Genomic DNA, 26,541 nt, shown 5'->3' on the forward strand with positions numbered 1-26,541 from the left:
AGCTGATCTTACTAGTATTGGAGGGCCTACTGAAGACCACGTATGTGCAGATGAGCCAGAGGAACCACATGCACTGCCGCAGCCCTGTGATCCAGAACTAGGACTGATCTTGCTGATGTCTGGTCCAGATGCAGAAAGGACTTTGTAAGGACCACCAGAACTGCTGCTCTTTTGGCATGCAGAAATGCCTTCCCCTGAAGTGATTCTATCCAGGTTGCTATGAACTGGATCCTCTGGGATGGGATCAAGTTGGATTTTGATCAAATTTGGATATTTTCTTTTTTTTAAGTGGAACTTAAAAAAGTTCTGTTGAGTGGCTGCCAAGACAGCGACCATGTGCAAGAACTCCTATGCATGCTCAGAAGAACTTGTTATATGTCAGAGTCAGATAATGCCACCCACACGTCATGGCTGATTTTCTCTTACTTGACAGAGAACATCTCAGGAAAGCAACTTCATTTTCTCTGAAGACAAGAACAATTACAAGTCACACAGATCTGACTCCCTAGTTAAAGGCTGCCTTCAATAAAATAAAAAGAGGAAGAATGGCCTGATGGCTAGAGCAGTGGGATATAAACCAGGGAAGCTTCTTACTAGGTTATCACAGAAGGTAAATGAAAATTAGAAGAATATAGCATTTTCTGTGGCCTGCACTGTAATCTGTAGCTAAAAGACAAGAACAGCGATACATAAAATGTAACTCACCAGCAATCCGAAAATATTGATCAAAAAGTCCAACATTCACTGACTGTAGATCATTAAGTTTTAGCACATAACAGTATGAGAGATAGAAAGAACTGTTTTCAAAACTGGATGTTTTTTGGTTCCAAAAGTCTAATGAATGAAGAAGAAAAGGTAATTAGAGCAGGGAATAATAAGCATAAGTGCAAAATTGCATGTTAATACTCATGTTGGGCAATCTTTTTGGGTTGGGGATGCGATTAATAAGAATTTTAAAATAAATAAATTGCAAAGCTTATAAATTATATCAATTGGCATCAAGGACAGTTAATAATTCAGCAAGACTGTCAAGTAGACCAGACCTATATTATAGCATTTTATCTGACAGAACACGTGCCATTTAACATTGTCAGACAGACTGGATAGTCACATCTGTAAGAACAGTTGAGACTAGCTCAAGGGGGTATATGTACAGGGAATAGTGAGTACATACCTTAGCTTCTGTATCATTGTAAACTAATAAATTATTATATAAAGCTCAAAAGGATGAAACAATAGATGCAAATAGCATGCACTGGAAACAAAATTACACAGACACGAGGCAGTTATTGTACTATGTCATGCACTATAGAGGTATGCACATTCCTGACACCACACTATTTTATAACCACTTGAATAAATAGCACATCTCTATTTTTATAAAAGAAAAAAAAGAGGGGTCACTTGGCAGGATTCCTGGTCTGAATCATAAAGGCTCACCAATCGATCAGCTTTTTAACCAGTTGCCACGCGACTAGACAACCACACAGCCAACCAGCAGCTCAAAGTCACAATTTTGTGTCTCTAAGTAGCTGAAAGAAGCTTCCTTCGTCTGTTCTGTAAAATCATCTGAAGTAACATTTCATAAGAAATACACATACACAAGCAGAAACGAAACTTGCTTACCGTAAACGATGTTTTCCATAGATAGCAAGATGAATTAGCCACTACATGTGGGTGATGTCATCCAGTGGCACCAAATGGACTTGTCTCTCCCAGCTTGTAAAGCTTTGAGTTCTACTTGGCATATGTGTGTGAGTCCCGTGTAGACATTTCTTTGTAAGCCTTCTCAATCTATATCAGAGCTAATTCTAGTTATGTAGTCAATTCTTCAGGGAGGCGGGTGGTATTCCATGGCTAATTCATCCTGCTATCTACAGAAAACACAGTTTAAGGTAAGCAAACACATTTTCTGTCGATAAGCAGGCTAAATTAGCCATTGAATGTGGGGAATCCCAGATTGAGGGTTGCAATGTTTACTGAACAAGCAACTCAGACTCCACTGTGGAGAGTGGAGTAAGAACAGGTTACATAAAACTGCTTGTCTAAATTTACTGTCAGTCCTTGAATGACAAGAACTAGGTGGTACCTTATAGACTAACCAATTTATTGAGGCCTGATGTTTTGAGGACAGAGTCCACTTTGTCAGGTGTCTTATTGCTCATAACTCCAGTAGGTTGATTTGAAAACAGCTTTCTTCAAGACAGGTATCCTGAATATAGAAGGATCCTATGTGGATACTCCATCCTTTAGTGGAGGTGTCCGTCGCCAGTGTTACTTAATGGGGAAGTGTGCAAAGAGGAGCTTTTTCTTAGAGAAATCAGGTGTGTAACCACTACTGCAAATCTCGCTTCATGTCTGATGTAACCAATATCACAGTCGGCAAAGGATGAGTTAGCCAATCCCATTGAGAGCTCTAGACCCCAATGAAGGTAACTGATATAAAAGTGGGTGAGTGGGACCACAAGGATGGCAGGAGTGCTCTGGCTGATAAGCATAGAGAGGACATCAACTTGTGAATGAGTGATCTTATGATATTTGCTCGATCAGAAGGTAGAAATGCTCTCTCTTGTAGTGAGTCTATCCAAACCCCGATGAATTTGAGTCGCTGAGTAGGTACTAGATTCAATTTTTCGAAGTCAATTAGAAACCCCAAGCATTGTAGAAGACAAATTATCTTATGCAGGAATGGGGCACTTCTTCTTGAGAGCTCGCCATGACTAGTTAGTGTTCAGGTATGGGAAAGCTTGTATTTCTTGGTGACACAGATGTGCCACTACCACTGTGAGGTATTTTGTAAAGACTCTTGGAGCTGTTGACAGGCCAAACAGGAGTACCTGTTCAAGAATCCAACTTGAAGTGAAGATAGCACCAATATGAAGTTTAGATGGGTATGTGAACATTTGCATTTTTTAGATCCAGGACACGCATCCATTTGCCTTTCTGAAGTAAGGGGAATCATGCTGAAGGAATTCATTTTGAATTTGTCTCAGAGTAGATGTTTGTTCAAGTGTCTCAAATCTAGAATGGGCCTCAATCCTCCTTAATTTTGTGGATGAGGAAATATCGGGAGTAGAAGCCTTGACCATGTTGGGATGCAAGGACTGGCTCTATCACTCATTGGACTTCTAGGATAAACTAAGCCAGGTGAGACGGATCTGGATTGAGAGTTGAACAATGGGGATAGTATGGTAACCTGGAGAAATGCAAACAGGATCCAGACTGCATGATTCTGAGAATCTAAAGGTTCTTAGTTATTGAATTCCACATTTCCAAGAAAATCTGGATTATTCCCACTACTGGAACAGAGGAGTAAGGATTGTTCGGTTGGGGGGGGGGGGGGGGGAGGAAGGTGAATAAAAAATTGGGCCCAGGGTTGGGTTGGGCCTATTGTGTAGTATTAGGCTAATGGAATTCTCGCTGTGGAGGTCTGGCCAGAAATGGCTGCTGACACTGGCCCAGTAGAGGCAGTAGATAGTACTGTTGAAAAGGCTGGTAGGGACAGTATGGTTGTTTGTACATTAAGAAAGCACATCTTGATGTAGAGGACTGTTTGAGAGCCATTGGGAGAGAGGGTACTGCTACATTTTGGTCTTTTATCTGAGTGACCGTTTCTCTGAGCTTTTCACCAAATACACTGTCCCCTAAACTAGGGAGGTCTGCCAACTTCTCATGGACATCTTCGCCTATGCTGCTCGCTGTAAGACATGCTATAAATCAATCCCCAATAAAGGCTCAGGAGGTACATGAAGCTGAATTGAATGACTTGTAGACAAACTGGAGAAGGTGATGGATGCCTTCTTCTGCATCTAAAAGCAGTTGGGGATAATTTCTACTACCATCCATAGGTTGAAGAAAAGGCTTTAGTTTCTAAAAGCAGTCGTGGAAGTATTGCACCACGGATAGCGATGCAAGCAGCTAGCATGGAGCTTTGAAAGACCTTTTTGCCAAAGTTGTCAAGTAGTCTGTAGTATTTTCCTGGAGGTGAATTCTTGTATTTTTTGCTTTTTTTCATAGCAGATTGGACCATTACAGACTAATGTGGCAGCTGAACGAAGCTGAAACCCGGAGACTTTTGAACTCTGTATTAGAGGTCAAGTTTCCTAGACATAAGAATGCCTGAAATAGGTTATTTCCCACATCCTCATTTGTAAGATGCTGAGGATGTTATGGACTGGAAGGGTTGCTGTTTCTGGCAAGGTGCCCAGAATTTGAAGAAACCAAGGAGTTCTGAGCAGGGGTCTTTGTCTTTACAGACATGGACACCAAGCATCAATCTCATCTTTTCTAATAATTTGGAATGTGTTAGGTCCTCTGAGGTGTGGTCTGGAAAATCCAGAAGAAGTCAGAAGGTATACCTGTAGAATCTTCTTCTGAACCCAATGTTATGGGCTCACTGGATAAGTCTTGGATCACTCCAATGATGAACAGGGTGAACCAGGAGGTTGTTCTGGTTGCACCTGAGGAGATACTCTCTGGCCACTACCTCTGACTAATTGGCCTTCGCTAAAAGAGAGTGGGATGATGAAAAACCCCGAATTAAGAGTTCTGATGATGTGTTCACTGCTATAGGCAAGATGGGACTCTGGTCTGAGGAATTGCCATAGCAATAATAGAGAGGAGATGCTGGATATTTCCTTCCTTCTGCTTGGTCAAGGAGGTAAAGAAACTTTTTACCAAAACTGCAATCTGGTCAAGTGACTGTGTCCTCTGACATGGTGTGGGCAATGGAACATCCTCTTCGGAGACCAGGATAGGTTCCTGCATCTGAATGGGGAGGTTACCTGGAAGTAAGTGGAAGTGTGGAACATATCGACTCTGGAGTTTCCAAACAAAGACCCTCTGCCAGTGCCTGGATGGAGTGATAGATTACCTCTGCCCTCTTCAATAACAAGAACTAACTCCTTCTGCCGCAGATCTTGGATGGGCTGCATATAGCTGTGTTGGTAGAGCAGCCTGATGAACCAGGCATTGGGCTTGATGAGTTGATAGTTTGATAGAGTGGAATACCTGGATGCTTTAGAAGAACGTGACTGATTGCTTTGATAGCTCTTTAGTGAATTACATTGAGGAATCTGGTGCAGAGTGAGGATGTTGCATCAATGCAAGCATCGTCTGCATCAGAATTGTGCCATGTGTTCTTGTTCTGTGCATCGTGGGGCCATGCAACAGAGGACCGGATACACTCTGCAGCTGGAGTGTGGAAGCCTTGCGGTGTATCGATAAAGTGTGGGCTTCGGTGCATTGAGTGCACCAGTGCGTCGATGTGTCAAATGCACTATGCATTGGTGCGCTGTGCTTTAAGGGGTACATTAAAAAAAAAAAAAGCGCGCATACTTTTGTTCGAGCACCTGGCGCAAACAAAAGTACGTCGGATTTCAATAGATACACACGTAGCCGCGCGTATCTTTTAAAATCCTGGGTCAGTGCTCGCAAGGCTGCCCAAAATCGGCAGCCTGCGCACGCCGAACTGCGCAACCTGCCTCTGTTCCCTCCGAGGCCACTCCGAAATTGGAGCGGCCTCGGATGGAACTTTCCTTCTACCCCCTGCACCTTCCCCTACCTAACCCACCCCCCCACCTTTGTTGGACAAGTTACGCCTGCCTGAGGCATGTGTAACTTGCGCGCGCCGGGCCGGCCGCCGGCACGCGATTCCCCGGCTCAGGAGCAGTTTCGGAGGCCTCAGCCATGCCCCCAAAACGCCCCCGGGCCGGAACCACGCCCGCGGCCCCGCCCCCGAATGACGCACCATCGCGACACGCCCGGCATGCCCCCCAGGAAAGACCTGGGACTTACGCGTGTCCCGGGGCTTGCGCACGCCGCCGAGCCTATGCAAAATAGGCTCGGCACGCGCATAGGTTTGTTTTTTTAAGGGTTACGCGCGTAACCCTTTTAAAATCCGCCCCTAAGTGTACCAGTAGGATGCGCATCAGTTGACCTGATGCATTGTGTGTTGGGTGCCCAGGCAGCACTGTTGATGTTTGCTTTAACAATGCTGGTGCACCATGCTTCGAAGGCTTATGCTTCTTCGACACAGGATCACGATTTGAAACTCCAGGGAGGAAGACTTAGAACCAATGTCAGGAAACATTTCTTCACTGAGAGGGTGGTGGATGCCTGGAATGCCCTTCCGGAGGAAGTGGTGAAGACTAAAACTGTGAAGGATTTCAAAGGGGCATGGAATAAACACTGTGGATCCCTAAAAGGCTAGAGGATGAGAATAAATAAAAAAGCTTAACCGGCATGGAGCGGCAGTTACTACCCTTAAGAGAAACATGGGGGTAACCTGTACGGAGCAGCAGTGACTGCCTTGAGAAGCTTGCTGGGCAGACTAAATGGACCATTTTGGTCTTTTTCTGCCGTCATTACTATGTTCCAGTGACTGATGCCATTTCTTCTTCACTGCGGGATAGCAGACACTATTCAACCCTATGGTTTCAGAATGAGCTAATGAGAGAGTTCATGAGGAATTTCTGTGCAATTCTTTTCCCCGCGAGGTAGATGACGTTGCACTACAGGAAGAATATCTGCTGCAACTCCAAAGAGATATCTTAATCTCTATTAATGCATTTAAATACTGCCAGATGCCAGAGCCTGCAACAGTTTACAAAAGGAACATACGTAATCATAAATAACAAACAGGTAAAACAGAATAATAATGAAATATACACAGTTCTTCAATCCTAATCACCCTGGAACGTTGGGAGCGCATAGGCATAACAATTCTTTTGGACATGTCCTGGCCCAAGGCTCTGATAGTGCAGCTCATGGCTGTCAGTGACAGGCATTACTTTGCCACAGATGCAATTTTTTAATCTGCTTACTGTTAACTTTTTGTTCTAGCCCCACTTGTTGAGGAAGGCTCCAGGAAAAAAATGTTTCTTTTTTTTTTTTTTGTAACACTGAAAAGTGCTGTTGTGGGTGCTGCAGAGGCAGCAAGGCAATTAGAAAAAATATTTACTGAGGAAGAATATCAAATTCAATAGTTTAGGAAAAAACTAAGAGGAGAATGAATACACATCTATGCTTGTACGCGGACAAAAAAATTAATGAGGAGGCTCAAGGGGCAACTCACACACATTCTCAGTAGAGTGCAAAGCTCTATTAGCCAGGAGAGACAAATCCATTTCGTGCTGCCAGATGACATCTCCTAAATGTAATAGCTAATTCAGCCTGCTTATCAACAAAAAACATACACACAATACAAAAAAACACACATCCATGTATAGAATGGGTAATTCTGCTAGTTTTAGTAAATTGCTTGGCATGAGATGGAAAACAGAATGCTGCAAACTGTTTACGCTTGGCAATATGTATTTTACAGGATAATACATCCCATTCAGTGTTTTACTGAATGCTTAAAAAAGGTCTGGCTAGAAATAATTTCTATAAGATTACCTCAATTGATATAGTCCTGTGCTTGAATAAGCCTCATTAACTTTTAAACATATTACATATTTAAATACATTTAAATAACTTTCTTAATCCTCATTTAGAAACACTGGCTATCCATTTAGGACAAGACTACTAAATCAGCCTCTGAGGTTTTCTCCCCATCCTCTAAATCATAGCTAACACATTGTTACAGTAAGAATGTTCAGATGTCACATGGAAAGAGGATCTATAGGAGAAAATAGAAGCTCTGGAGCTTGCACTGTACATGATAGAACTAATATAAGATGCTTTTGAATCCTGTTGTGCCATGATATCCCAAAACCTGCTTACAAAAAGTTTAGAAAGATGAAACTACTCCAGGAAAGCCAGAACAAAAGACTGTCAAAAATATGAAGTTTTGTAGCCTGGGACAAGAATGTTACTGGGTCAAGAGACAACAGTTGAGTACTTGGTAAGGAGAATGAGTTTCCCAGTTTCACTGGATGGATTATATTCATTCGTGACTTGTTGATTCCTCCTCCTTTCTTGAAAAGAGTTGTTTCCTCTGTCCCTACTGATGACAATACTCAGGTTTGACTGGCAGTATTTCATCAGAGTGAAGGTATATCCAGTCTCATTTAATATTAATGGATCAGAAAATCTAGCCTCATGATTGAAATGGAGATCTTGCCAGTCAACATTAGTATGTAAATTGGTTGGTTGATTTTGATTTAAATTCTCACCTCTACTGTATAAGCATGAATGTTGAATGGATTTTGCAACTTTAAATTCAAGAATAGAGCAGAAAACAACAAAGTCTCCAGTCTCCCATGAATCCTTTACTGCTGGTTTTGGATTGTAACCAGCTACAATGGGTTTGAGTCAGCATACATTTTGAGTAGTGCTCCCAATCACAATTCAGAACTATATCTAATAGCAAGAGAGCGGTATCTGGGAATCACAAGCTTAGGAATAAGAGCAGTGCGCTATTTTGTGGCTAAATGAGAAATTACTTCTTACCTGATAATTTCCATTTCCTTAAACCAGACAGATGAATTCAGGACCAGCGGGTTATGCACCTCTACCAGCAATTAGAAACAGAGCAAACTGACATCACAGTCTATATACTCCTGCAGTAACATCAGCCTGCCAGTATTCTCTTCAAAAGCCAACTGTGAATAGTCTAGCAAAAACTTGATTAATAACAGATAACTATTTCAGTACTCAACCCACAGGAAACACTGAAATCAAACAAAGAACGTATTAACATTAGTCTAGGGACTGGATTAACACTTACCAGTAGCCCCTGGATCACGTAACCACGCAGGAGGACCATAGCACAATCATTCAGCAGCCAAGGGCGGGAAGTTGAATTCATCTGTCTGCTTTAAGGAAAAGGAAATTATCAGGTAAGTAGTAATATATCATTTCCCAGCACCCAGACAGATAAATTCAGTACCAGTGGGATGTAACCAAGCTACTCCCAAATAGGGCGGGAGGCTGCCCACGGTTCTGTCAAAACCACATGTGCAAAAGCTGCGTCCTCCCGGGCCTGCATATCCAGAAGATAATACCTGGAAAAAAGTGTGTAAGGAGGATCATGTCGTAGCTCGGCAAATATCAACGGGAGACAACAATCTAACTTCCGCCCATGACACTTCCTGAGCCCTAATGGAATGAGCCCTAACCTGAGTAGGCAATGACTTTTCAGCATCCACATATGCAGCCATGACTACCTCCTTAATCCAGCGAGCTATTGTAGCCCAGAAGCCGGTTCATCCTGTTTACCTCCACCATGAAGGCCAAACAGGCGATCTGTCTACAGAAAGGTTTGGAAACCTCCAGATACCTCAGTACATGTCTCTTGACATCCAAGGCTCGCAACAGGCATCTCTTTCCCTATCTAGAGACAGCAAGGAAATGGACTGAATCAAGTGAAAATCAGAGACCACTTTTGGCAAAAAAGAAGGAACAGTATGCAGCTATACTGCCCCTGGAGTCACCCAAAGGAACGGCTCCGGCAAGACAAGGCCAGAAACATGGAAATTTGACGTGCAGAACATATTGCCACCAGAAACACCATTTTTAAGGTCAGTAATTTCAAGGAAAGGCTGCGCATTGGTCGAAACGTAAAGCTCACCAAGAAATCCCAAACCAGATTAAGACTCCACAAGGATACTGTTAACTGCAAGGGAGGACAAAGATGTTTCATTCCTCTCAAGAAACAGGCCACATCTGGATGAGCTGATAAAGATTCACCATTCACCTGTCCACTGAAATAGGCAAGAGCCACTATCTGTACCTTCAAGGAATTAAGGGCCAACCCTTTATTCAATCCATCCTGCAAAATTTCCAAAATAAATGGGATCTTAACTGAATGAGGAAGCACTCCTCGATCTTCACACCGAGCCTCAAATACTCGCCAAACCCGCACATAGGCTAAAGAACTGGAGAACTTTCTTGCTCAAAGCAAGGTGGCAATCACAGCAGTAGAATATCCATGCTTCACAAGCAAGCCCTCTCAACGGAGTCGGATCTTCATGAAGAACAGGTCTCTGCCTCAACAGATTCCTGTGAGCCAGAAATCGGAGGGGGGAGTCTATCAGGAGCTTTCACAGATCTGCATACCATGATCTCCTGGGCCAATCCTGTGCCACCAAAAGCAACATCCCTCTGTGACCCTTGACCCTATATATTCTGCCCAACATGCTTTGGGCGATAATTTTTTTTATCTGTAAAGTGATTAATAAATGAAGACAAAATAAAATAAACAAACATGGGCCACGGGGGAAAGGCATACAGCAGCTTGTCCTCTGGTCAGTCCTGCATGAGAGCATTGATACCCAAGGATTTCAGATCTCTGCTGCGAATGAAGACTAGAGGAACCTTCGCACTGCAATAAGTCGCCAGCAGGTCCAGAAACAGAAGGCCTCAGCCAAAATGCCTCATCCGACAATACCCATTCTCCTGGGTCCGGACTCCCCCTGCTGAGAAAGTCTGCTGCAATGTGCGAGGCAAAGATCTCCTGAAGAAGCACTTCATTCCATAAGTTGGTCTATCTCCTGCGACACTTGCTGGCTCTTGGTTCCTCCCTGCCGATTGAAGTAAGCCACTGTCACATCATTGTCTGACATTACCCGGACCACTCTACCCTGCAACCTGCCGCTGACCTGCAAGCATGCCAATAGGACCGCCCGGTCTTCCAGCCAATTGATACTCCAGAGAGTCTCTTCCGTACTCCAGCGCCCTTGCGCTGCTAGTTCCTGACTGTAAGCTCCCCAAACCTGGAGGCTTGCATCTGTCGTGAGTACTAACTAGTAGGGTGATTTCAGGGAAACTCCCTTTCTTAGATAATCCACTTGCAACCACCAGTAGAGGTGAGAGCAGACTTCCATTGGCAGGTGGAGCCGAATCAAATAGTCCTTAGAGTGTGGGCTCCAACAAGACAGCAGGGAGCGATGAAGAGAACACACATATGCTCTCGCCAACGGCAGCACTTCCAGGGTTGCAGCCAAACAGAGTACCTGCAGATAGGTCCACACTTTCAGGCATATAGTGTTCATCAAGAAACGCCCTTGCGCCATCATCTTCCGAATACGAACTTCCGGCAGAAAACCTTTGTCCTGCTTCATGTCAAACCGAAGACATAGATACTCCAAATACTGAGATGGCTGAAGACTGCTCTTGGCTAGGTTCTCCATCCAACTGAGCTCCTTGCAAAAGAGAGATCTCACTTTGCGGTTCACCAGGCCGCTCTTTTCCAGAATCTTGGCTCGAATCAGCCAGTCGTCCAAATATGGGTGTACCAGGAACCCATCTTTTCTCAACTCTGCTGCCACCATCAACATAACCTTGGAAAAAGTACTGGGAGCGATGTCCAGACCAAAAGGCAGAGTCAGAAATTGATAATAGCACCCCAACACCACGAAACGCAGAAAATACTGGTGCTCCAATCAGATGGGAATATGGAGGTATGCCTCGGACAGATCCAGGGAGGTCAGAAATTCCCTTGACTGCACCGCCATTATCACTGAGTGCAAAGTTTCCATGTGAAAATGAGTCACCCACAAATGGCAATTGACCCCTTTGAGATCCAGGACGGGACGAAAGGATCTCTCCTTCTTGGGCACAACAAAATAAATGGAATATTGACTCGTATTTTCTTGAGACGTGGGCACTAGGACCACAGCCCTCAGGCTGATGAGCCTTGACAATGTACACTCCACTGTTTGCTTCTTCTGCAGAGAGAGGCAGGGAGACACCATAAACATGCTTGTGAGGAACACTGCAAAACTTCAGCGCATATTCCTTTCGGATCATCTCCAGGACCCACTGATTCGATGTGATTTCGACCCACCTCTGATAAAAGAGAGAGGCGCTTCTCTGTTTCACCTGAGCTAAAAGATTCCAATTTATCTGTGTCAACTGAAATGCAGAATGTTAATACAAACAAAAAAAACACTTTGTCCAAAAGAATTGTTATGCCTCTGCTAATGCTAGAAGTCTAAGAAGTAAGATGGGAGAATCAGGGTGTATAGCGATGAATGATGACAAACTTAATTGGCATCTCAGAGACATGGTAGAAAGAGGATAACCAATGGGGTAGTGCTATACCAGGGTACACATTATATCACAATGACAGAGAGGAGCATCTTGGTGGCAGGGTAGTGCTTTATGTCTGGGATGGCATAGAGTCCAACAGGATAAATGCACAATTTAATCTTTATAGGTAGAAATCCCTTGCATGTTAGGGAAGAGTATAGTGATAGGAGTATATTACCATCCACCTGGCCAAGATGAGATGGACAGTGAAATGCTAAGAAATATTAGGCAAGCTAACCAAATTGGTAGTGCAATAATAATGAGAGATTTCAATTACCCCAATATTGACTGGATAAGTTAAACATCAGGACATGCTAGAGAGATAAGAGATAAAGTTCCTAGATGGAATAATTAACAGTTTTATAGAGCAACTGGTTCAGGAACTTACAAGAGAGGGAGCAATTTTAAATCTAATTCTCAGTGGAGCTCAGGATCTGGTGAGAGAGGTAATGGGGCCACTTGGCAACAGTGATCATAACATGATCAAATTTGAACTAATGACTGGTAGGGGGACAATATGTAAATCTACAATTCTAACACTAAATTTTCAAAAGAGAAACTTTGATAAAATGAGGAATATAGTTAGAAAAAAACTAAAAGGTGCAGCTGCAAAAGTTAAAAGTGTACAATAGGCATGGACATTGTTTAAAAATACAATCCTAGAAACGCAGTCCAGATGTATTCCACACATTAAGAAAGGTGGAAGGAAAGCAAAACGATTACCGGCATGGTTAAAGTTGAGGTGAAAGAGGCTATTTTAGCCAAAAAAGCATCCTTCAAAAAACTGAAGGATCCATCTGAAGAAAATAGGAAAAAGCATAAGCATTGTGAAGTTAAGTGTAAAACATTGATAAGGCAGGCTACGAGAGAATTTGAAATGAAGTTGGCTGTAGAGACAAAAACGCATAATAAAAACCTTTTAAAATATATCCAAAGCAAGAAACCTATCAAAAAGTTGGTCGGACTGTTAAATGACCGAGGGTTAAAGGGGCTCTTAGGGAAGATAAGGCCATTGGAGAAAGACTAAATGAATTCTTTCTTTTCTGTGTTTACTAATGAGGATGTTGGGGAGATGATGATTCCGGAGATGATTTTTAATGGTGTTGAGTCAGATGAACTGAACCAAATCACAGTGAACCTGGAAGATGTAAGTAGGCCAGATTGACAAACTAAAGAGTAGCAAATCACCTGGACCAGATTGTATGCATCTCAGGGTTCTGAAGGAACTCAAAAATGAAATTTCAGATCTATTGGTTAAAATTTGTTACCTATCATTAAAATCATTGTACCTGAAGACTGGAGGGTGGCCAATGTAACCCCAATATTTAAAAAGGGCTCCAGGGGCGATCCGAGAAACTATAGACCAGTGAGCCTGGCGTCAGTGCTGGGAAAAATAATGGAAACTATTCTAAAGATGAAAATCACACAGCATATAGAAAGACATGGTTTAATGAAACACAGTCAGCATGGATTTACCCAAGAGAAGTCTTGCCTCACAAATCTGCTTCATTTTTTTGAAAATGTTAATAATCATGTGGATAAAGGTGAACTGGTAGATGTAGAATATTTGGATTTTCAGAAAGGTGTTTGACAAAGTCCCTCATTAGAGGCTTTTAAGAAAACTAAAAATTCATGGGCTTAGAGGCAATGTCATTTCGTGGATTTCAAACTGGTTAAAAGACAGGAAACAGTAGGATTAAATGGTCAATTTTCTCAGTGGAAAAGGGTAAACAGTGGAGTGCCTCAGCGAACTGTACATGGACCAATGCTTTCAATATATTCATAAATGATCAGGAAAGGAATACAAGTGAGGTAATCAAATTTGCAGATGACCACCCAGGAAAGAGATCTAGGCAAGATAGTGGATAACACATTGGAATCATTGGCTCAGTGTACTGTGGCAGTCAAAAAACCAAACAGAATGTTAGGAATTATTAGGAAAGGAATGGGGACTAAAAGAGAAACTGTCATGATGCCTCTGTATCGCACCATGGTGAGACCACACCTTGAGTATTGTATCCAATTCTGGTCACCTTATCTCAAAAAAGATATAGTTGCACTGGAGAACGTACAGAGAAAGATGACCAAAATGATAAAGGGGATGGAACAGCTCCCTTATGAGGAAAGGCTAAAGAGGTTAGGGCTGTTCAGCTTGGAGAAAAGATGGCTGAGGGGGGATATGATAGAGATCTTATAATCATGAGAGGTCTAGAACTGGTAAATATGAACCGGTTATTTACTCTTTCGGATAATAGAAGGCCTAGGGGGCACTCAATGAGGTTAGCAAGTAGCACATTTAAAACTAATCGGAGAAAATTCTTTTTCATTCAATGTATAATTAAGCTCTGGAATTTGTTGCCAAAGGATGTGGTTAGTGCAGTTAGTGTAGCTGGGTTTAAAAAAGGTTTGGATAAGTTCTTGGAGGAGAAGTTCATTAATTGCTATTAATCAAGTTGACTTAGGGAATAGCCGCTGATATTACTGGCATCAGTAGTATGGGATGTACTTAGTGTTTAGGTAATTGCAAGGTACTTGCAATTGGCCACTGTTGGAAACAGGATGCTGGGCTTGATGGACCCTTGGTTTGAACCAGTATGGCAATTTCTTATGAAGAGTAATAAATCACCTGGACTGGATGGCATATACCCCAGGGTCCTGAAAGAACTAAAAAATGAAATTTCCGACCTATTTCAGTTAATTTGTAACCTATCATTAAAATCATCCATTGTACTTGATGTTTAGAAGATGGCCAATGTAATCCCAATATTTTAAAAGGGCTCAAGGGGTGATCCAGGAAACTATAGACTGGTGAGCCTGACTTCAGTGCCGGGAAAAATCGTGGAAACTGTTATAAAGAATAAAATCACAAAACATTTAGTTAGATATGGTTTAATGGGACACAGCCAGCATGGATTTACCCAAGGGACATCTTCAATCACAAATCTCCTACATTTTTTTGAAGGGGTGAATAAACATGTGGACAAAGGTGAACCAGTAGATATGGTGTATTTGGATTTTCAGAAGGGGGTTCAACATAATCCCACTTGAGAGGCTTCTAAGAAAACTAAAAAGTCATGGGATAGGAGGCAATGTCCTTTTGTGGATTGCAAGCTGGTTAAAAGACAGGAAACAGAGAGTAGGATTAAATGGTCTGTTTTCACAGTAGAAAAAGCTAAACAGTGGAGTGCCTCAGGGATCTGTACTTGGTCTAGTGCTTTTTAATATATTTATAAATGATCTGGAAAGGGGTACGATGAGTGAGGTGATCAAATTTGCGTATGACACAAAATTATGCAGAGTACTTAAATCTCAAGTGGAATGTGATAAACTGCAGGATGTCCTTGTGAGACTGGAATATTGGGCTACCAAATGGCAGATGAAATTTAATGTGGACAAGTGCAAAGGGATGCATAGAGGGAAAAATACCACTTGCTGTGGTTACACAATGTTAGGTTCTATCTTAGGAGTTACCACCCAGGAAAGAGATCTAGGTGTCATAGTGGATAATACATTGAAATTGTCGGCTCAGTGTGCTGTGGCAATAAAAAAAAACCAAACAGAATGTTAGGAATTATTAAGAAGGGAATGGCAAATAAAACGATGGATGTCATAATGCCTCTGTATCATTCCATGTGAGACTGTATCTTGAATATTGGGTGCAATTCTGGTCACCGCATCTCAAAAAAGATATAGTTGCACTGGAGAAAGTACAGAGAAGGGCGATCAAAATAATAAGTGGTATGGAATGGCTGCCCTATGATGTAAGGCTAAGGAAGTTATAGCTGTTCAGTTTGGAGAAAAAGATGACTGAGGGGGATATGATAGAGGTCTAAAAAATCATGAAAGATCTTGAACAAGTTAATGTAAATTAGTTATGTACTCTCTCAGATAATAGAAGGACTAGGGGGCACTCCATTAAGTTAGCAAATAGCTCATTTAAAACAAATGAAAGAAAATTCTTTTTCACTCAGCACATAGTTAAGCTCTGGAATTCACTGCCAGAGGATGTGATTACAGCAGTTAGTGTAGTTGGGTTTAAAAAAGGTTTAGATAAGTTCCTAGAGGAAAAAACCAAAAACTGCTATTAATTATTAAGTAATAGTAGCTTGAGATGTATTTAATGATTGGGTACTTGCCAGGTACTTGTGACTTGGACTGGCCACTGTTGGAAACAAGATACTGGGCTTGATGGACCCTTGGTCTGACCCAGTATGGCAATTCTTATGTTCCCAGGGGTGGGTTGGCAAACCTTCATTGGAAGGAGGTTCCACTACCCAAGCCCATACCCTGCCTGGTCTGTCTGGGATGAAAGAACTGAGCCCTACCGAAATTTCGCTCCTCTGTAGGGTCAAAATCGCTTGGAACCCCAAGTATGACCACGTGACTGAAGGTGTGCGCCCAGCTAAATTCACACTGCAAAATTTAAGCGCACAAAATGTAGGCATCCCAAGGCTATGTGTTGCAAAACTAGGCGCACTTCACAGCTCCAAACTTAAGCACCCAAGCAATGTAAGCTAGATTGTGCGCAGAGGCAGCACGCCCAAAGGAAACTGGGCGCACAACTCGGACGCACAACCAGATGCATTTGTATGCGCCAAAAGTGCTGAAGAGGGCAGCCTAACGTGCAGAAAAAAGTGTACAAAAATGCTGCGGCCTACCATACAGCGCACAGAAAGAAAGCCTAACTGCGGGACCTAGCCCACCTAGGCTGCTGAACCCCCCCAGGCTTCCCAAGTTCCTTAACCTCCCATGGGAGCGGGAATGAACATCGGAATGGTGCGCCGAGAACAGAGACCGGAGGAAGGGGAAGGCCTACAAACAATCTTTCTACTCTTTCTCTTTTTTTTTTAAACCTTACTTAAGCTCAACCTTTCGCGGCTGAGAACAGAGACAGTCTCCGTCTGTGGGGGGAGACGGCATATACCATCACCACCACGCTTGGCTTCCTGCATCTGCTGCCCTTCAGCTGCTTTAATCAGCTAAGCCCACACCAGCTTAGAAAACCAGCCTCTGGACCAAGGCACTCATCTGAGGGACCACGGAAATCACCTCAGGAATTCTCAACTGGGGAAGGGACCAAGAGAGTTCGGCAAATTAAATCTCTTATTATTTCTCCTCTAAAATTTGAAGCAATCCCCAGTAGGGAAATGCACATCCACTATCTGCTGGAGATGGAGAATACTAGCAGGCTGTCACTGCAGGATTATATATACTATTTAACTCTTAACTCTTTTCTATACTGACATTCGTGATACATATCATATCGGTTTACAAGGAACAAGGGGTTATAACATTAACATTACCATTGAACAAGAAGCAAAGTTACAATAAACAAGGTAGAGTGAATTTGGGAGCTTAAGTAGCAAGAGGCTAAGGTTAGACGAAGTAAACTTATCAAACAGTAGATAGGAGATGCCTAGATACAAATATAGAGAGGTCTGTCTAAGTGGCACTTATCCATGGATCGGAACGGTTAAGGGAAGGCTTGTAGGAACAGCCAGGTCTCGAGTTTTTCCCGAAATGTTAATAGGCAAGGTTCCAGTCTAAGATCTGGAGCTATGATATTCCAGATGGTAGGTCCCGCTGTCGAGAATGCCCGTTCTCTAGTGGCTGTACGAAGGGTGGCTTTAGTTGTGGGGATGTGCAGGGTTCCTTTGTACGCTTCTCTGATGGGTCTTGTGGAGGTGTGGAGTCTGAATGGGATCTGAAGGTCGAGCTGCAGCTGTTTGTGAATGGTTTTGTGGATGATGGTGAGGGACTTGAGTAAGATTCTGTAACTTATTGGTAACTTATTACTTATTGTAACTTATTACTATGACATCAGTTAGCTCTGTCTTTATCTGCTGGTAGAGGTGCATAACCCACTGGTCCTGAATTCATCTGTCTGGGTGCTAGGAAAGTAAAGATTCCAGCTTTTAATTTAAGACTACATTAATGCTAGAAACTTCTCTTTTAAGGAGTCCATTATGTCATTACTTAGCCATGTTTTTTTGCTGACATTGTTTAAGACATTATTTAAGACAACATTTCTCAGTCATTCTCTAGAAACTTAAACCAGTGCCAAAATGCTTTTTTCCCCCCCCTTCTTACCCAACTGGTGGTGCTCATTAAAACGAGCAACTGAATCATCCAGCAGAAAGTAGACAGCTTTTGTGGAGAGTAAGACACAAGCAGTCACTTCTACATCTGGAGTTTTATAAAATACAACAGAAGACCACATGAGGTGCCTCAGCTCTTCATTCTCCACCTGAAAGAGAATCTCTTTGCTTAATGAGTATGCTTTGACCTTAAATTCAGATTACTAATTTTAACTACCAAAATATTTGAAAATAACAAAACATTATGTTCTTGGAAACCAGCACCGTGTACTTCTGCCCCTCCTTTCAAAACAACCACTATACATGTAAACAATACATACATACAGGTTATCACAAGATTTTTTGCAAAGTTTTTCAACCTTTATTGTACAGTCCCTTCAAAGTGTGTTCAAATGATAAAGTTAAGGCAATTTGTTTGTCTTGCTTTATTTACTGTGCTGCACTTTTTTTTTGTTATTTATATTTTTAGGTACTTTTCTTAAATGAAGGATAAGGCAGATTCTAAATCTTAAATAAACTCGTACTATAATTCCAATATTTATTTGTGAAATGTATTCTGATTTTATTCTCTGTGCCCATTTCAGTAGGAGACAAAATGTTGGAATGTAATAACTGAAAAATGAATCGAGGGCTAGATCCAAGCAGAAGTAAACAGAACAAAAATATATCCCATATCAACCTTATTTCTGTCTTTGCAGTAATCAGCACAAAATAACATGCTCTTGATGCCACTAGAGAGTCAGTGATTGGTTTACTCATTACATCCTGCACACAATTTTTGGACTGTGAAAAGTGAATAGCAGTTTGTCTCAGTTTAAGTAAATCTAACTGGCTAGTATTCAAAAGAAGCAGTGCTTCAAAATTTAGGCACCTAAGTTGAGTACCTACTTCCAACCAAACTTACCACCTGATTCAGTAAGGCTTTTCTCCCATTCTGTGTCTATGGGAAAATACCTTGATGAATCAGGCCCTTAGGTCCCTACATTTTCAGCTAAAAATTCACCTAAACGTAGAGTCATGAATTTAAGACTGCTCATCATTTGACAAGATTTAGGAGTATAAGATAGATGCCTAGTATTGAAAATCAGTGCCAAGCTCATTACTATTTTCCCACCCTTACTCTGACTCTATAGCCATCCACTTTTTATGCTTCTACATTTAGGAGCCTAAAGAAACTAGACGCCTAAATTTAGGCACACAGCCCTAATAAATTTTCAAAAGGGCTAATTTAGCATCCTAACTGCAAAAGATAGAAGCCAAAACTCTTTAAAAATCAGCCTTACAGTAAACTGATTCAGTACAGTAAGTAAAATGATTTGCAAGGACAATGGCTGTAACTGTTGTAATGAAGGAAACCATGCTTCACACAATAGTCTTCACCCAGGTGAGCTTTCTGCAGCGATTCCTAAAACTCCAAAGTTTATATCCTTCTAGTGAAACCTTTACATTATAAAGCATTGCATATGCAATACCAAGAGACATAAATCAAAGTGGATTTTGTCTGAAGCTGCTTAACAGAGCACCCTGCCAATTGAAGGCATTTAATGTAAGGAGACCATTTATATATTTGCCTTTCATTTTTGTTACCAATTACTTCACTAGTTATTTGTATACAATACCTCAGCAACATTGTTATGGAAAAACTCAACAATGGTACTGCCTTTCAGTCCAGCCACATAGAGAAGAGATGAGGAAATGGAAAGGTAAAGTGGAATTTGGTTTTCTTCAGTAAGTTTCTGCAGCAGAAATTCAGAAGGATACAAAGCCGACAGGGTCAAGCGAGGCTTGTAAAAACTAGGAAACATTAAAAGATTAAGAAACAGCATTATTTTCAAGACGAAATTATGGAAATCCAACTCCAATTATTAAACACAGCAAAGGAACAATTATAGTAATGATGACTAAGAATAGAAATTTGGGTTCACCAAGGAAACTGGTGAACCCAATTTAATGACTGTGTTCTGATTAGAAAATACAACTCCTGGTTAAAACTCTGGATCATCCTTGTGGTTTAAGTACATATTTTCCTTTGGTTGTGGTATGAAACTCAAGTTTTTCAAATCAATGTATATCTTTTCATTCTTCTGAGCAAATTAGGGACACCGCAACTTAGAAGCAAATTTCAAACTGACCACTTAGGTGCAAAGTCCTTCCACCTCATTTTCAGAAGGGCAAATTGCCCATAGATACAAAGTACATGCAAACTAGAACCTGCTTTTGTGCAGGTAAAATTTCTGTGTAAAATAAAATGTGTAGATTTGAAAATCCAATCTAGAGGAGTTAATTTTCTGTTCCTGTGGAAAACAGCCCCTGGGAACGCCTCCTCTCAGTCTGGTTAAAAGTACACGTGCCATGGAAGCCAGACTGAAGTGAAGGCAGTTTTCAGATAGTCTGTTTATCCAGGTAAATGGCTTTGAAAATTGTCATCTTTATTTGCTTTTCTTGCGGTGCCCAGTGTTATTGTTATGATTTACCAAATTACATTTTATCACTTTTGTAAATTTTCAGAATACCTCCAAAAGTCATGGCCAATTCTCTAAGATTCACAGATATCAAACCACTACAACTTTAACAGAAATATAGAGTCCCTAATTATACTGAGAAGCCTGGGCTACTGGATTTCAGGCCTTGGATCATGAAGGAATTTTAAAGAACAGGATTATGCAGCGCCTATTCTCACACTCCTGCCAGAAGCCAGTATGCTGGCATGTCATCTGGCAGAGCTGTTAGAACCCTTTGAGATGGCTCTCTAGTGGCACAAACAGAGATGTGGCTTCTCCTCTGGGGAGCCATCCATGTTACCTCAGCATCATTTCCAGCCCAAGGTAAATAAAAAGATTCAGAATCATTCCCAAGTCCATTCCCAGGTCAAAAAGGCATTCTGTTAGCCCAGGACTAATTAGATCTCTCTTCTATCTGTAACCACAGATAACCGAGGTCTTTAAACCAATTTTCAAAACAAAAGTAGGCACACACCTTTGCTTTGAAACTTGCTGCGAGTACAAAGCATGGACATCTGCACCTGCTTTCTGTTCAGGTGTTTTTTTTTTTTCCCGTTGAAAATAAGACTCATGGAGGTGACAATGCAATCTGTGTGCAGCACTTTCCTTCCTCAATTTAAACATGTCTCTTCCTCGATTTAAACGTGCAAAACAATCTGCATATTTTTAGCCATTCTGAGAGAGGACAACAGATGGATAATTTATGCAGGTAAAAAACACTTTTTACCCACTTAAATAGCTTTGAAGCCTGCCCCTAATTATAATATGGAGTCCCTACAGAAACCTGATTCCAGTAAAACCCACATCAATTTTTTTTTTTTTTTACGGTATTCAGTACTCTAGCTAGCAGTCACCTGTTTTTTACTTTAAACAAAAAAAACAAAACAAAAAACATACCTAACTTTAAAGAATAAAAATATAAATTTAAAGAGGCAGGATTCTTATTCAATATCAATACCAAGAACATAATATGGATTTATATATTTATTAGAAAATTAATTACCTTGCTGTCTGGGCCTGCCTATTATTAGTATCCAGCAGGTGATTTTGGACAGTGTCCACCGTTTTTGAACCTTTGAAAATAATTATAGTTTTGACATCCTGCAGAAATGTCCTCAAGAGGCTGTACACTTTAAGAAATCGAAACTTTTCATGAGGTAGAACAAACACTGCTGTCACAAATCTGTATCCAATAAGTAACTGGAGGACATGGCCATCTGAGAATGATCCTTTTTTCTGGGCAGAACTGTGGAAGGGATGCAAGAGAACCAAAGCCAGAGGAATCCTGCTGAGGTTGAAGGTATTTACCACACTTTCTGACTCCATGTCATTATCAGCCAGCACATTAAAGTCAACCTTTAGTACATGCAAATATTGACATGTTAAAAATATCCAACAAGGGAGTAATATATATGGACTACTTTCAGGTGACTCAGAAGCTGTGGGATACAGTGCAGAGAACAAGGCATTTTTGGGCCAGCCTGTCCTAGCAGTAGCAGAATGTGGCTGGAGATCATTTGGGATGCTCTGATAAAGAAAGACTGGAAAACAGCCTTTTATCTCAGCTTCATCTGAAGCAACATGATGGCATCCCTCCAGCTTGTAAATAAATTCTTGCAGACTCGTTTTGCCATGGTATAGCAGGGACCTATATAGCAGGGATGTGCAAGTATGAGAGAAGTGCAGTTGTAAAGAAGAATAAAAGTCCTGCAGATTTTGGGGATCAGACAGCACGAAGAGGCAGGTCACAATACTTCGCATTTTGAATGCTAAGCATATTTCTGGCACCAGAAAACCAAACTCTGTTAGGTCAGTACAGGGAAAGCACAAGGCTAGTTTCAGGGTGGAAAGGTTAGGTTGGTGGCTGCCCTGTGATTCCTGTTGGGGAATCTCAAACACAGCCACTACATCATCAGTCAGCACGAGACAAGATGCATACTGACGAATCCCTTTATGAACCTGAATAGAAAAGCTCCAGAGAATTTTGATTATGTGGACCTGGTCTACTCCAGTGTTCTTAGCTGCTGTCATCATATCTGATGCTGCATTACACTCCGCTTGTTCTCCTTTGTGAAGTCCCATTTCAAAATAGCCATCCTCCGGCTCTGTAGTTCTGTGGCCACTCGCGACATTCCCTTCGTATTCCTCATCTGTGAATGAATGAGGTGGCTTCTGTAATGCCTGTGCAATTGAGGTGGAGAGGTGATGGAGGACATCCTGGTTGTTGGCAGTATAGGATATATAGGAGAATGGCAGAATAATGGTGTTCTGCGGGTAAGACAATGAACTGGGGTTTTCCTGTGAATAGTCTGAACTTTAATGGGGAAGAAAAAGAAGAAAAATAGGAAATAAGTGTCAGTTTTGGTTATAAAGAATGCCGAGATATACTGAATGTCTTTTCCATTGTAACTGCTTATTACTATTTAACAAGTAACTTCAAATCTAGGTCCACTTTCTCTCTCACTTCTTAACTTGCAAAAGCAAAGGGCTATTCATGCTCCTGGTCCCTCTGTTAAACTCTCTTGGTGGGAAATGCTGCTGCATGAAAGATGTATACTGTGCCTCAGACCAATCCTAACATTGTCGAGAATAAGGCAAAGTTTAAAATACTTCCCGATGACCATCAGTACCCTTATCCCAGGAGTGGAGTGCAGTATTCTTCACTCCCTTCTGCTCTAAACCATTAAAGCTGTATTACCCTATTTGGTACTATCTGATGTACACTAGTCTAACGCCTTAAACAAATGTTTCACCTTTCAGAAGATCAATCAGAAATATGGCAACAAAATGTAAGTAAAAGTGTGTCTTTCCAATTGGTTAGATGTTATGACTAATATATTTATTCATGGAATTATTTATTAGAAGGCCACTTCCTTATGTAACCTATTTAATTTCTTGTACAGAACATAAGATTTGCTATATTGGGTCAGACCAAAGGTACATCAAGCCCAGTTCCCTGCTTCCAACAGTGGCAATCCAGGTCACAAGTATCTGGCAGGATCCCAAGGGGTAGATAGATACCATGCTGCTTATCCAGGGATAAGCAGTAGATTTCTGCAACTCCACTTAATAAAGGTTTATGGACTTTTCCTCCAGGAACTTGTCCAAATCTTATTTTTTTTTACACACAGCTACACTAACAGCTTTCACCACATCCTCTGGCAATGAATTTCAGAGCTTAATTATGCGTTGGGAAAATATTTTCTCTTAGTTTTAAATGTACAACTTAGTAACTTCATTGTATGTCCTCTAGATTTTGTACTTTTTGAAAGAGTAAACAACCAATTCATACTTACTTGTTCTCCTCCACTCATTATTTTATAGACCTCTATCATATCTCCCCCTAGCCGTCTCTTCTCCAGCCTGAAGATTCCTAACATCTTTAGAATTCCTCATAGGGAAATCATTCCATCCCCTTTATCATTTTGGTTGCCCTTTTCTGTACCTTTTCTAATTCTATTATATCTTTTTTTAAGCCATACATAAATAAGTGCTAGAAGACCATAAAAGGACTGTAAAAACACAGTGGTCTATTATCAAGATATTTTGATATTCATAAAAATGGAACAAATGAAAAAATTCCTGCAGCTTTAAGAGGTCAATACAAGTTATCAGGAAACCCATTCCAAAAAGAGCCTGTCAATCTGTAGTGGTGGAACACTTTCAATTTTAAAAGCCTTCTTTACTCCTCTTCATCCTTCTGTCTCGCACTCTATTCTTTTGGCTATTCTAGCATGTACGAACTTGTCATAAAGAGTAATAGAAATAAACATGCAGAGACCTATGGTGCAGTTTCACCATCATTCACTGCCTGATTCTTGCTTATATTTTTCTTCCCCTCCCACTGCATATCTCAATAGCTTAAAAGAAAAAGTATCTTTCTACACTTAAGAAATGCCAATTTGTGAATGGTATAGATCATGAGTAGGTAACGCCAGTCCTCAAGTGAACATAAGAAATTGCCATGCTGAGTCAGACCAAGGGTCCATCAAGCCCAGCATCCTGTTTCCAACAGAGGCCAAACCAGGTCACAAGAACCTGAAAACAAGTCCTGCAAACCAGCCTGTTTTTCAATATATCCACAATGAATATGCATGTAATGTATCTGATTACAATGAAGGCCGTACATGCAAATATATCTCATGCATATTCATTGTGGAAATATTGAAAAACAGTCTTGTTTGCGGCACTCAAGAACCCGAGTTCCCTGACCCTGGTGTAGACTCTCACTCTCTTTATATACCCTTTTCTCCTTTGGCTGAAAGATTTGCCTCTGTCGTATGTTTAGCCAGAGTCATGGAGAATTATTAAAAACTTGAATCCTCTGCAATAAAATAGGTCTCTCTAATCACTGGGCTCTCAGATTGGTCCTAATGATATATTTTATGTCAACCACTATCAGTCCATTTACTATTTATCTCACCTTGTATAATGAAGGTCTCCTTTTTGTCCATCTATGTTAGAAGTAGCAGCCTGAGAAAAGAGGGAGAAAAAAAAAAGGAATTTTTCATGGAAATACAGTTTTCTTTCTGTGGGCAGACCACCAACTTCAAACTGAAGGGAAAGCACACAGAAAAAAAAGTTGGCTACACTAGTTTGTTCAGAAGAAGCATTCAGTTAACATGTACAGTATGATACAGCAGCGATGTTCTCTTAATGGTAGCTCAGAGAAATTCAGTTGTGGATAATCCAAAGGATATGACTTTTCCTTTACATTATCCCTTTAAAGATAACTTGAATCTAAGCATCTCTGAAATTGTTGAGAGACAAACAAACAATACAAAAACATTTTTGGAGAATCTAAAGAACAGAGAATTATATAGGGCAGTCATACTGAAATCTTAGGTTTGCATATCCTAGCTCTGCACTAAAGAATGCTTATGCTGATGGACTGGGCAGACTGGATGGGCCAATTGGTCATTATTTGCAGTCATCTGCTATGTTATTATGCTAAACACACATGTAAATTTGTATATGCCTTCAAATACACATGAGGTCCACATTCAGTAAGCCAGCGAGCAGACAGGTTATCCAGCTAAAGTTAGCCAGATAACTTGTCCCACTGAATATACTCTACTCATCCTAACTGGCTATGTTTGAATATAATTGGTTAGGTTGTGACCACATAACTTGCCACTTAACTGGATATTTTCAAAGGTATCCAATTAAGAAACACTGTAAAACAAAACAAAAAGGTTCCTTGCACACCTGTGGCCAGATTCCCACTCCCCTCCCCAATACGATGTAACTTGTCTTGCCAGGCCCAAAAGTCCCTTCCTCACCAAACCCCAATCAAAGTCTAAAATAAACTTTTTCCAGAGTTGCAGATTGTTCCCCACCTACTCCTTCCGCATTTTTTTCTGAAGGCTCCTCTCCCCATCCACCTCACTAATGGGCCGATACAGAAAAATCGGTGGGACAGCTGGCGAGTGCCTGCTCTCCCGGCGCACGCCGAGGTCACTCTCCTGGGTACGCGATTCAGAAAAGAAAAATATGTAAATGAGGGCCCGCTGTAAAAGGAGGCACTAGGGACACTAGCGCGTCCCTAGCGCCTCCTTTTTGACAGAAGCAGTGGCTGTCAGCGGGTTTGACAGCCAACGCTCAACTTTACCGGCGTTGGTTCTCGAACCCGCTGACAGCCACGGGTTCGGAAAACAGCCACCGGCTAAATTGAGTGTCCGTCTTCCAACCCTCAGGCAGATTTTTAATTGTTTTTTATTTTCGGGGCCTCCGACTTAATATCGCTATGATATTAAGTCAGAGCGTGTACAGAAAAGCAATTTTTTCTGCTTTTCTGTACACTTTCCCGGTGCCGGCCAAAGGCAGGCGTTAATTTCTGAAAGTAAAATGTGCGGCTTTGCTGCACATTTTGCTTTCTGTATCGCGTGGGAATGACTAATAAGCCCATCAACATGCATTTGCATGTTGCTGGCGCTATTAGTTTCGGGGGGGGGGGGGGCGGTTGG

At 41.4% G+C, this 26,541-nt stretch overlaps 1 protein-coding gene across 5 annotated transcripts in view; it reads right to left on the reverse strand.

Moving 5' to 3' along the window:
- NISCH (nischarin) overlaps window positions 1-26,541 on the reverse strand; it is a 191,488-nt gene that overhangs the window by 16,660 nt on the left and 148,287 nt on the right. For 3 of the 5 annotated variants that reach the window (XM_029599458.1, XM_029599457.1, XM_029599459.1), the window contains exons 16-20: window positions 24,999-25,048; window positions 21,579-22,889; window positions 19,694-19,868; window positions 18,067-18,223; window positions 706-834 (exon numbers count right to left, since the gene is read on the reverse strand). In XM_029599458.1, the coding sequence (XP_029455318.1) occupies window positions 706-834; window positions 18,067-18,223; window positions 19,694-19,868; window positions 21,579-22,889; window positions 24,999-25,048 (1,822 nt within the window). Of the gene's footprint in view, window positions 1-705; window positions 835-18,066; window positions 18,224-19,693; window positions 19,869-21,578; window positions 22,890-24,998; window positions 25,049-26,541 lie in introns of those variants that run through there. The other 2 variants (XM_029599464.1, XR_003856393.1) reach the window with 2 other exon arrangements.

The sequence above is a fragment of the Rhinatrema bivittatum genome, chromosome 4 (assembly GCF_901001135.1).
Source record: "Rhinatrema bivittatum chromosome 4, aRhiBiv1.1, whole genome shotgun sequence".
Taxonomy (NCBI): Eukaryota; Metazoa; Chordata; class Amphibia; order Gymnophiona; family Rhinatrematidae; genus Rhinatrema; species Rhinatrema bivittatum.